Genomic DNA, 13,058 nt, shown 5'->3' on the forward strand with positions numbered 1-13,058 from the left:
TGATAGTAAAATCAACTGAAATATGCAACGATGATTACTATATATTACAATGAAATGAAAACAAATCCACGACGGAAACAGATTTTTAACTACATAACTACAAGCAAGCTTACCCCCACTTCATCATCAACAATCTTCAAACATTTTAACTATACGAAAGAAAACGGGTGGTTTTCTTAGTCTCCTAGTTAAGTTCATGCACCCAAAATACAAAATAGAATGTAGCAAATATAAGATTCCTCAATAATATATATAATGGAGCAAACATATACCTGTCGACATTACTGTGCAAAATTAAACATTTCACATCTGCTCCGCGTACTGGCCATCTTCCTCGTCTTCGTACTCACCCTCCTCATCAGCAGTGGCATCTTGATACTGCTGATACTCGGACACAAGATCATTCATGTTACTCTCAGCTTCTGTGAATTCCATTTCGTCCATTCCTTCACCAGTGTACCAATGCAAGAAAGCTTTTCTCCTGAACATGGCAGTGAATTGCTCACTGACTCTCCTGAACATTTCCTGGATGGAGGTGGAGTTTCCAATGAAGGTGGATGCCATGGCAAGTCCCCTTGGTGGGATGTCACAGACACTGGATTTCACGTTGTGTGGAATCCACTCAACAAAGTATGATGAGTTCTTGTTTTGGACATTGATCATCTGCTCGTCTACTTCCTTGGTGCTCATCTTGCCACGGAACATGGCAGAGGCAGTGAGGTAGCGACCATGCCTTGGGTCAGCAGCACACATCATGTTCTTGGCATCCCACATTTGCTGGGTCAGTTCAGGAACAGTGAGGGCACGATATTGCTGGGATCCACGGGAGGTCAGAGGAGCAAAACCAACCATGAAGAAGTGGAGACGAGGGAAGGGGATGAGATTCACTGCAAGCTTTCGGAGGTCAGAGTTGAGCTGACCAGGGAACCTCAGGCAGCAAGTGACACCACTCATGGTTGCAGAAATCAAGTGGTTAAGATCACCAACTGTAAAGGAATAATGACCCAAATGAGCTTATGTTTAACACAGCCATCAAGCAACAAAATAGCAATTGCAACAGTACATAATGGTCACTAATAATGGAGATAAAAGAAATCCAAAGTAAGAAATTCAGAATCTACTCGCTATTTTACATTCATTAAGTTCAACATGTAAAAGATTGCAACACGATAACTTACCAGCAAATTGCATTTCAAAACTGTCATTATTTAATGCTCTAAACAATGACTAGCCAGCAATTGTCTTTCAAATTGCTCTAAGCTATTTAAATTATCACAAATGCTCTGAACATAAAGAAAAAAGGTGAATATCTAGCAGATCTAAAGCATGTTAATTCATTAGCAACAAACAAATTACTAAAAGTAAAGATGCCACTGGTGGTCATCTTCCACTTAAATCACAGAATGCTCCATTATTTGCATACTGTTAAGCTAGCTCCATAACCCAAATAAACGAGCAACAATTTTACATTGCAAAAAAACCAGCAACCAAATTAAGAATCACATGATCAATTGAACAAAAGAAACAAGCAAAGGAATGCGTCGAATCAAGCAAATCCACAATCACGAAACAAGCAAAGGGAATCTAAACCAGTCCAACTTGAAGAACAGCAGCTAACATAAACAAGATGCACACAGAACTTGAAGTGATTGGAGATGCAACTAAAGCCATTTCATCTTTACTTACAGCTGGGAGTAGTCAATTTAAGAGTCCTGAAGCAAATATCATATAAAGCCTCGTTATCCAGAACCATGCACTCATCAGCATTCTCAACAAGCTGATGTACAGAAAGTGTGGCATTGTATGGCTCAACCACTGTATCTGAAACCTTTGGGGAGGGAAACACAGAGAATGTCAGCATCATCCTATCAGGGTACTCCTCACGGATTTTCGAGATGAGCAAGGTACCCATTCCTGATCCAGTTCCACCACCCAGTGAGTGGCACACTTGGAAACCTGCATGAATAACAAAAGGTTCACCACACCCATTTTACAAATTATCAGGAAACAAATGGAAAAATAAAAAAAGAGGAGTTACGGCAAACCTTGGAGACAGTCACAATTCTCTGCCTCCTTCCTTACAACATCAAGAACAGAATCAATAAGCTCCGCTCCCTCAGTATAATGCCCCTTCGCCCAGTTGTTTCCAGCACCAGATTGTCCAAATACAAAGTTATCAGGCCTGAAAATCTGCCCATAAGGACCAGTACGAACACTGTCCATAGTACCAGGCTCCAAGTCCATGAGCACTGCACGAGGAACAAACCTCCCACACGAAGCCTCATTGTAGTACACATTCACACGCTCCAACTGCAGATCTGATGAACCAATGTACCTTCCTGTCGGGTCTATTCCATGCTCATCACAAACAACTTCCCAGAACTTTGAACCAATCTGGTTACCGCACTGACCACCCTGTACGTGAAGGATCTCTCTCATTTTTGCTGCTTCAGCAAAAAACAGGACCCCAATCAATCAAAACCCAAAATTTCACAAAGAACAGATCATTTAATCAGCAATTAACAACTACAGAAAGTAATTTAAACTTCAAAAAAATCGAGCTTTAATAAGAGTAATTATCTGACACATCTATCGAAATTATCCTCCAAGATTTAAGCAAACAGAATTCACAATAATATTAATTTCACATGATAACAAAAAAAAAAAATCTAACAGATATAATACTTTAATAGATTCTCATTTAATAAAAAAAACGCATAAATTAGCACTATAATTTAACAAATCATAATATCAAATAAAATGTTGCGCGGGAGTGATAAGATCTAAAAAAATTGCAAATTAGAAATAAATTTAGTGAGAAAAATAATCAAATCTAAATAAATTAACTAGAAATAATTTAATTTCAAAAATTGAATAAAATCGTTACTATAAACTCAATTCAGTAACTATAATAAACTTTAAAAAATCAGAAGAAATGGATAAATCAATCAAATCGCTACCTGGTGAGAGCGTTGCAGCAAATGCGGTAAAAAAAAAGCAGCAAATTATACATAATTTTGAAGATTTAGAGATCTAATCGATTAAGAGCGTAGAAGATCAACAATTTAACCAGAAAAATCGAAAAAAAACGCAAAAAAAAACATCGCAATAAAATTAAGCATAAATGATACACAATTGATATATCTAGTGAGTAATAATTAACGGCAATGTGACTCAGAAAAACATGAGATATGGAGAGAAAGAGATGTTTACCTTGAGGTGTTTAGAGAGAGAGGGATAAAATTCGAGTCCGTGAGAGGGAGTGGGGAGATATGAGAGCTCTGGAGAGAAGATATATGGTTATCTGAAGAGTGGAGGTGAGGGACAGGGAGTGAGATCGGACGGTTTATATTGGTTCCCTCCTGTTTTTTGAATATTTGTTCGGAGCCGTCGGATGGTGGACATGGACGGTTTAGATTGGGTTTTTTGGGCGTGATTATTTAGGTTTTTATTTTTAAATTTTTGCGTTAATTTATTGGACGCATTTGTCCTTGACCGAAATGACGGTAGTGGCTTTCGACGGATGTTCTCGGTGATGGGGATCTCCCACCGGTGTCCTTTGCTTTAATAGTATTACCATACTGTCCCCGAATTTGGATTGGGCTGCTAAGTGGTGTTTGACATTGATATTGTGCCACAATTATATTAAAAAAATAGATTTTTTTATTTTAAATTAGTATTTTTATTTTTTTCATGTGTTATATCAAAAGATAATTTTTTATATTTTTAAAAAACAATTTTTATCGTACCACCAAACAAGTACTTGGATATTATTGTATCTACTACTTTATGTTATGTTATTTATTATTATGTTGTGAGGTAACAATATTATTTGATTAATTATTGTAGCTTTGTATTGTATTTATAAATATTTAAATAGTATTTTATTATATTTTATTATTGTGATTTTAAGATATATAATGACTTGAAAAATTGTAGCATACTAAAAATATTTATTTTATATTAAATGATATGTAACCTTTTAAATTTATACCATATGTATTTCATATAGAATCACTTATTAATTGTTTTTTTTTTAATAAAAAAAAACCTATAAGTCAAATGGGATTGTAATATCCGGGTCATTCCGCGAGAAATGGCATCATGGAGGAGGGCACATGGGTCATTCCGCGAGAAATTAGATGCGGGCCTCAGCCATCAATTCAGGCAAAATGGTCAATTCAGGCAAAATGGTCGTCTTGTAAATCAAGAATAAAAATCAGCTGAGATATTTTATTGCAATCAGTGCTATCGAGTATCGACCAATCTAATTATTATTTTTTACATGATTAGTAAATAAAATAATGAAAAAAACCGGCCCCTGAAGCGCGTGTAGGAAACTGTCAATGGTATGTGTTGAAAGATTTATTACATTCAAATTATCTGTGGGTTGAGCAGAATATTTATAAAACAAAATCATATCAAAATTAATATAAGATTGACAATTGGAATATCAAATGGAAGGCAGGACAGGTTTTAACTTCTTTATTCATTTATTCGTTGCAAAAAAAAGTTTATAAATTAAATATTCATACATTCTAATTTATATTAACTCTATATTACTGGGTTCTAATTTAAAAAAATCATATTAAATTCCATAAAAAATATAAAAGTATTTTTACATGCTCAAAAAATATTTTTTTATTCCCTCACATGTTTCTGTCTTCTGATATTTATTTTTTCTATTGAATAAATATTATTAGTTATAACTTAATCACCTTAGATTTTCTCATTGTTTTCAATTTTTATTTTTTTTGGTTAAAAAAAGGAAGAAAAAGAAAATGATATTTTCCGAGTCCTACAACGACTCCTTGAAAAGGCGCGTGTGACTATTGTTCGAATGAAATAGACAAAACTGTCGCATGAATTAGCTAGCAAGCCACGTGAGGTAAAGCTCGAGGACGCATGGCCCCGCTTTCCGGCAACCAATCAAACACCAGAGGGCTGCTTGCAATATTAGCTCTAGTTAAAAACTAACCACACCCTCTGGTTAACAATGGAGATCAGATCTATGGTGCAAAGTGACACTGACTGCTTGTTTGCTTGCTTGGGTTGGGGTCTAAGCATCTTCAGCTGTGTGGATGACTTGTGTCTTAACCACTAATCTCTTAGATTATAAGATTAATGACAACTAAATATAACAAGATTAATGATGATTAGTCATAATTCACGTTAGCAACAACAAAGGTAAAAAGGAAATTTAAATATTGGGTTAAAATTTATGGAATTATTTTTAAAAAAAAAATAGCACACTTTAAATAAAAATAAGCAAACTATCGTAAAAAATAAATAAAAACAACACAGCCCCGTAAAAATTATGAGTGAAAATTATGACTTTCTAAAAAAGTCATGGTTGGAGAGAGCGTCATTTTAAATAAATGGTTAAAATTAGCTTGCATAACTTTAAAGTATGAGAGATGGAAAAAAAAAAGAGTAAATAATAAGATTTTAAAAATACATGATATTAATTATATAAAAAAATCACAAAATAAACTTATTATATCAAAAAAATATTACCAAGAATAACTGGAGTAGGCCACGTGTATCATCAAGAAAAGACCCGTAAAATAACCAGAATATTCCTGTGGACAGCTACGGGTGATGGTGCATTTTCAAGGACTTGATGGTTCACCAACAAGGAATTAATTCGAGTAGGAGAAACGTTACTATCGGCTAGACAATTAAAAATCTTAATGCAAAAATTTGACAAATATTCTACACCTAGATCCGATGTGGGAAACCTCAATGTCTCGTTATAAAAAATACATACAACCATAAAAATTAAAAAAAAACAAAGGTGATGATGCTAATGACTTCTTATGATCATGCACTTTAAATCCGAGAATAATAGTTAGTTGAGTAACGATATCTTAATGATTTTCAGTCTAAATCAGATTTGTGAAATCATTTAATTTTTATTTTATTATTTAATTTAATAATGGTTTATACAAGTGCTTTTACGCTCATTATGAGTTCATATTATCCTCTCAAAAATAATCACCAAGTAGCAAGAAATTTTTTTTATCGGATAATAATTTATCTCGTATATTTTAAGGTAGGTGTAACATCTAATATCCTAAATTCAAAACTTATTTGGTGTTACTTGAAAAATAACCACTATTGAGTTTGAGAAAAAATATGAGTTACAATGGTAGTGGAATTCTCATTCATCATGCCAAGAATAATGATCTTGTGTCATTATTGATGGACAAATCCATATTTTTTTTGTTTTTTTCCTAGAATCATCACCTTTGCATTTTATATTTTCTTTGATAAATTAAATTTATTTAACAATTTCTCTTATTTAAAAACAATAAAAGAAATTGCCTTCGTTCCAGGAAATTGGTATCCTTCCTTCTTCTTTTTTTAATAAAAAAAATCATAATGGTATCCTTTCCTAACGTATACAAGAAGAAATCACCTAATAATTTATCTATCTATCTATCTTGCTAGTGTTCATTTGCTAATTACATGGGCTGTGGAATTCATAGCCCGAGGCTTTTGGAAACCTGAGATTATCTAATTGCTCGGCTTCCTTGCTGCCCATGAAACGTGAGCTTTGAACCATTCAATACGTAGCATAAGTCTCGTTATCCAAAAAAATCCATTCCTCTAGCGATGTTACTGTGACCCATGACACATGTTATTATTCATTGAAATAATATAATTAATATTTTTTCTCTTGATAGATAAGATGAATTTTTTTATCATGATATAAATATTTTTTTAAGAATCATGCAGAATTATTTTAATAGTTCTAATTTTTTAATGCATAGTAAAATAATCTAATTTCTTTTGCACAAGATTGTCTTTGTGTTTTAATATTTGATAGAATAATATAATTATTGCACTACTCTTATCATTCAAATTTTTCAATCTTGGTTTCAGGGACTTAGTTGTAATTTTATCATGATTTGTTTGTTATTAATGTTTAGTCTTAAGGCATTTTCAGTTTTGTACACATAAGAAAAAACAAAAAAGTTGTTGGCGCTTGCTTCGTATGTTTCAGCCGCTATATCGCCTTCTAACGACACGTGTGGCTGGCTTCAATGGTTGTAACCGTGATTCTATCATATCATTTGATTTGTCTTGGCGTCTTTTTTCTTTTCGGGTGACGTGTGTACGATGGTTTGGCCTGAAATTACTTTTTTTTCTTTATTTCTTTTCCTTATCTTTCTTTCTTGTATTACGTATTGATCATGCAAAAAATCACGCTCTTCAATTTATTTTTTATTTTGATTTAGTCCCTCTTTTTTTATTTGCAATTGTTCTATTTACATTGATTATTTTTTATTGGAATTTATTTTTGATTTCATCATTGATCATTTGATTTGATTTTTTTTCAAATCTAGGTCTGATTCTTTTAATTGCTATTTGTTTTGTTTTTTAATCATTTTCTTAGTTGATTTGTTTTTCTAACTCCACCCTTGAGCATTTATTTTCATCCAATTTTTATGTCAAATTTAATTTTAATTCTTTTAATTGATATTTTTTATTCATTTTTTTAATGGATTTGTTTTTTATAATTCCATCCCTAAACATATAATTTCATTTAATTTCTATGTCGAATATATTCCTAATTCTTTTAATGTTTATTTTTTTTTGTTTTGCATTGTTTTTTTTTTAATTTTATCCCTCAATATTTGTTTGATTAAGAATTTTGCTTTTTTTTAGGTTTGTTTTTAATAGGATCATTACGGTCTTATGACTCAAGTAATAGACCTGAAGGAATGCCTTGAGTCGACGTCAATCTTTTTTTAAAGCATTTTTTATATATTTTTTGGCAATTTTTTTTTGCTTTCCTATTTATAGGGTCAATCCAATTCATGTCCTAGGTTATGTGTTTGATTTGTTGACCTAGTTTGGCTACCAAGTTTGCTAAAAGTTTTTTTTCTTAATTTTTTTTTACTTCGACAAGTTTTTAAAATTTATATTTTTAAATTGACTTATAATAAACTTCTTGATAGCACCCGAATTTAGGATTTCATAGGTTGTGAGTTTTTTAAAATTTAACTATATTTAGAATGTGTATCTGGGTTTGCTTTGTTTTTACAGATTTTTTAATTTCACCCTTATGGATATTGTTAATCTTTAAAATTTGATCATTGTTCTTTTAATTGATATTTGTTTTATTTGAATTTTTTTTTTATTTTTTTCATCAAATTACATCCTTGGATTTTTTCCATTAAATTTTTTCTTCATTTTTTTGTTGCTTTTATAGGTATTTTTACTGATATTTTTCTACCAATCTCATCTTTCAAAATTAAATTGATTGGGAATTGTGCTTCTTAATTGAATTTAAATCCATGTTTTAACTAGTTGCAAGTTTTTTTTTATATTAAACTAGATTTGGGAGATTTACATTAGTTTACTTGGTCCCCCCACTTTTAAGTTGATATTTTTCTTTCTATTTTTAAATTTTAAGTGTTTTTTTCTGGTTTTTCTTCCATTATGTTAGCATTGGCTTGTTTGATAATCCAAATAAACTCAAGTGTGATTTTTTCTTTGTTTTTTTTTACCGGTTTATTTATTGTAGTTATTTTATATATAAATATTTAAATCGTCAATCATTAATTTAACCAATAACTTGTAACTTAAATTTTTTTAACATATCACTATTTTTACATTAAAAAAAATAAATTCGACCCCCGAACAACACACAGAAAACATATCTAGTTTCCTTGCTATATTGTAATGGGCTATTCACACAACAAAAATTGTATTACATTAGAGACAGAAAGAGGGAGTGTGCGCCCGGAAGGCAGGATCGCACGAGGGGTAGCTTTGGACCACCTTCTTCTTCTTCGGTCGGGATGATAGCTGTTCAACCAGCTTGGTTCAATAAATTGACTAAAAAACTACGATTTAGAACCTGATTTGAATAAATTTTTTAGTTAAATCAAACAAAATATTGAAATGACTAAACTCGCTAGATGTAATTAGATTTTTAGTGATTAGGCTAAACAAGTATAAATGCAATCTGAAGAGCATCCGAATCTGACAAATCTGCAGTCTGTAATGAAAAGAGATTGAAATAATGTACATTAGTTTGGCATGCATTATATTACATTATGAAGTGGATGGGGGTGTTCTTCATAATTTCTATTTTTATTTTTAAATGTTTTTTTAAAAGTATTTTTAGTTTTAAAAAATATTAAATTGATGTAATCAAAAATAATTTTGATAACATCAAATTAATTTTAATAATTTTGATGTGATAATATTAAAAAAAATACATAAAAATTATTTTAATATATTATGAAAACACCCAACCAAACAATCTCTCTTTGATCTTTGATCACAGTAGTCCTAATATCGGTATGGTTGCAAAAGGTGGTGTTAATTTAAGAAGGATAAATTATAAAATACTCCTTCAACTTTGGAAACTACCCTCGAATTAAAAATTTCTTGATTTTTCATCCTAAACAATATAATTTCTTGAAGATGGCCCTTGTATTAGGGTTTTACTGGGAAATTTATAATTCTGTCGATTTTCCAACAAACAATATAATCAGTTTCTTTTTTTTTTTTTAATTTCCCAACAAAACCCTAACCAAACGGTCATAATTTATCATATTATTTAAGGTAACAAAAAAAAAAAAAAACAGCCTGGGAGAGAAAAGGCAAGCCAGTGCTTGTTGGAAGCTTTTAGATATTAGTTGTTCTTAACTTGGATGGTCCCATTTGTTTGTGAAATATTTTAATGGCTAAATCATGATTGTTTGAAGCGACACCAAGCATCAAACTTTCTAAAGTAACTAAAGAAGTAAAGATTAATCTAAGATCAAATTCATTATACCTATGTTTGTTGCTTGATCATCGGAAAAAAATGGAAGGTAAAGGTCAATAACAATGGCTGTTGGAGTATATTTTTAACAGTCGAATTGAACGAGATATTTGATATTGCGATGCGTGATATTTTTATAATAATTTTATGCTTGAAAATATATAAAAATAATTTTTTTAAAAATTTTAATATCAATATATTAAAACTATAAAAAAATTATAAAATCAATCAAATTAATATATTTTCAAGCAAAACATATTTTAAAAAAACATATAAAAACAGAAGCAAAAGTTATGTCAATGACTCTCTTCATTTTAGAAAATTACATTTTCTAGTAAAATACGGTTCCTCTCCATGTACTCCGATGTAATTTTGGATTGATTCAAGGAAAAATCCAAAATAAATTCTTATAAAAACTAGAATGATTTAACTAAAATGATATATTTTGATTATACATGTACTCACATCTATCTATAGGAGCTCTAAAACATCTATATTGTGTTTGTTAATGTCTCGTCATAGGAATAGTAATGATATATGAAAAAAGCTAAAAATGAGGGTGGTTGAAAAAATATAAAATAAATATGTTTCTAAAATAATTTAGAAGTAAAATTTTATATATTTAAAACACAAAGTGCATATCTCCTTGTTACATATGTTTATTTCTTTCATCTCGAGAGGGTGATTCAAAGCTACACTATATATCAGGGCTAAAATTCAAGATTGTTTTATAAATAGAATTGATTGAATACAAATATGTCATCTTTCTATAATAAATAAATAAAACATAATATTTCCTAATTGAATTAGTCTTTTGTTACCATATAGTCGAGTAAAATGAGATTAGTAAAGCTGAGATTTAGTACTGCTATCCTCAAATATCAGCTAGGATGTTAAAAAATAATACAAATTATATATTGAAACCTTACCTTATAATTTTAGCTACTGAGTTGAGATGATTTTTTGATATAGTATCAGAGTCTTAATGGTTAAGCGATCATGAGTTCGAATCTCATTATTTTTATTTATTTGATAAAAATTAGATATAAAATAATATAAACTATTACAAATTTCAAGTTTAAAGATTTTCTCTTTATTTATTTTGATATATTTTCAAATAAAAACCACTTTAAGAACAACCCATACTCTTACTTTTGAATGTGAGTGTCATTGCACAAGCTCATGCTTCCATGGACAGGACATCTGTATGTGCAGCTAGATTTTCTTCGAATATTTTCTTACTTTTACAGGGCCTAAAACTTTTTGCATGATAGATTTTGCTTCTTCGTGAGCTTTAGATAGGAATCATTGACAAATTGTCAGGAAATTTGGCACCAATATCACCATGAGGGTATGGCCTTTGTTCATTTAATAACGTATTGGGACTAACCCATGCAAGCTGGGGTTTGGACCCTACCATGTGAAGGTGTTGAGGATGATTGCAAACATTTTGATGGCTTCGCAATAAGATAAAGAAAGCACTTGCCATCAAGAACAAAAAAGGCTAGCCACTTGCTCCAACCCATCTGACAACACCCAAAAGAAAGAAAAAAAGTAAAAGAAAAAAAAAGGCTAGCCAAGGGTTTTAAATAGGGTTTAAATAGCTTTGGAAGTCGGTGAAACTACACTACTTATCTCAAAATTATTTTCCAATAAAAGTAAGATTAGTCCAACAATGTGGACTTACATATGGAAATTGATAAAAATATCTAACATTTTTTCCAATCTAAAAGGACGGGAAAAAGATGGGGAATGGTGGGCTATGAGAAGCTAAGACCCAAAGCCCCACAAGTCCACCAAAGTGGGGAAAGTTAGGGCACAATTCCTGGGATTCCTAGGGCATATATAGTTTGTTGAACCCTAATCATGCTCTCTACCCTCCACTGCTAGATAAATTATTAGAGACAATCGAGTTTCTCCAATATCACCTACCAAATGCCCCCCACTAACCATCAATAAACAAACAATCCATCCATCATAAAGCTCAAAGGCTTGAAAGCAAACCAGCCGTGTTAAATTGATTGTACGTGGCGTTTATCTGCCAGTACTAAATTTATGTTTAATATTATAATGCATGATATTTATCCGTGATTCAAAAATATTTAAAATAAGTATTAATTTGATATTTTTCGAGTGAAAAGAAAAAACTACAGTAAAAACAGACAAGCAGTCACTAAGCATCATTTCAAACATCATACCTTAGCCCACAAGCAACTTTAGAGCTCCATTTATATTATGCCACAGCCTGCTGGTATACCTTGAGGATTCAGTGTAGGGTTCTTGCAGAAGCTCCCTAAAGTGACAAGGTGGTTGATTAAGACTTGTTTAACAAAATTACTAAAGAAACAGTACCAGTACGTACGTACACATACAGCTTAATTAATTTAGTATTTCTCTTATTATTAGTAGTTTGATTTATTTATTTTGTTTTGTTTCTGTAATAAATTGCTGGGCCATGTTTGGATTGATGGCATATAGTGCACCCGTGGAGCCTGCCATAAAGTGAAGAAGTTAAAGAAGGAGAAACACTGAAATCCTTCCGCTCAAGTCTCTTTCGGGGTGTTATTTTTAATTTATGCTCTCTTGTTTCTTTTCAACAATCAATTTCGAGTACTATAATGGTGTCTGGATTCGTCTTTCACATGCAAGGTTTGCCATTCTTTCCCATATCGATTCAATTTGCGTATTGGTGAATCTAGTTTTACTTTTTAAATAACCTTAAGAAATCGTGTTTTTTAAAAACCTAATTTTTTTCGTTTAAATTTTTTTTATATTTTTGGATGGTTTTGATGTATTGATGTTAAACATGGTTTTTTAAAAAATAAAAAAATAATATTATTTTATATATTTTCGAGCAAAAAATACCTTGAAAATCAATCACTACCATACTTCCAAACACCTCCTCGTAGATTTTTTATTATTACTGATCCCAAGTTCCACCGGTTCTTTTTTATTATTCTTGATAGTATTTTTTTAAAGCATTAACGTTTTGTTTTTTTAACTAAAGGCATTTTAGAAAAATATGATATATTAATCACAAAGTTTAATTCTTTTAAGTATATTTAATAATGCAGTTTAATCTTTGCAAAAAAAATATTCAATAGTTTTGATATATTGATATTAAATTAAAAAAAAACATTATTTTAACTTGATTGAAGATTAAGCTATGCATTATCAAATGCACCATCTAATACATTGGATATGTTTACAATGGAGTGAAAATGCAATGATAATTTTTGGTTTTTATTAATGTGAGTGTTATTTCATATCT

The 13,058-nt window shown here is 30.9% G+C and overlaps 1 protein-coding gene across 2 annotated transcripts; it reads right to left on the reverse strand.

Annotated features, from left to right (window-relative positions):
* Nucleotides 1-3,370, reverse strand: LOC133689311 (tubulin beta-5 chain-like). Of its 2 annotated transcripts, none has more exons than XM_062109125.1 (4): nt 3,214-3,370; nt 2,046-2,444; nt 1,687-1,956; nt 1-986 (listed from the first exon to the last, which is right to left on the reverse strand). In XM_062109125.1, the coding sequence occupies exons 2-4, from the start codon at nt 2,437-2,439 to the stop codon at nt 304-306; spliced, it is 1,347 nt and encodes a 448-aa protein (XP_061965109.1). In that variant the 5' UTR covers nt 2,440-2,444; nt 3,214-3,370; the 3' UTR covers nt 1-303. The 2 variants fall into 2 exon arrangements, with proteins under 2 accessions (XP_061965109.1, XP_061965110.1); XM_062109126.1 differs by having other exon boundaries at nt 2,046-2,447; nt 3,214-3,350.
* Nucleotides 3,371-13,058: the final 9,688 nt, after the last annotated feature.

Source organism: Populus nigra, chromosome 3 (assembly GCF_951802175.1).
Source record: "Populus nigra chromosome 3, ddPopNigr1.1, whole genome shotgun sequence".
NCBI classification, from domain to species: Eukaryota; Viridiplantae; Streptophyta; class Magnoliopsida; order Malpighiales; family Salicaceae; genus Populus; species Populus nigra.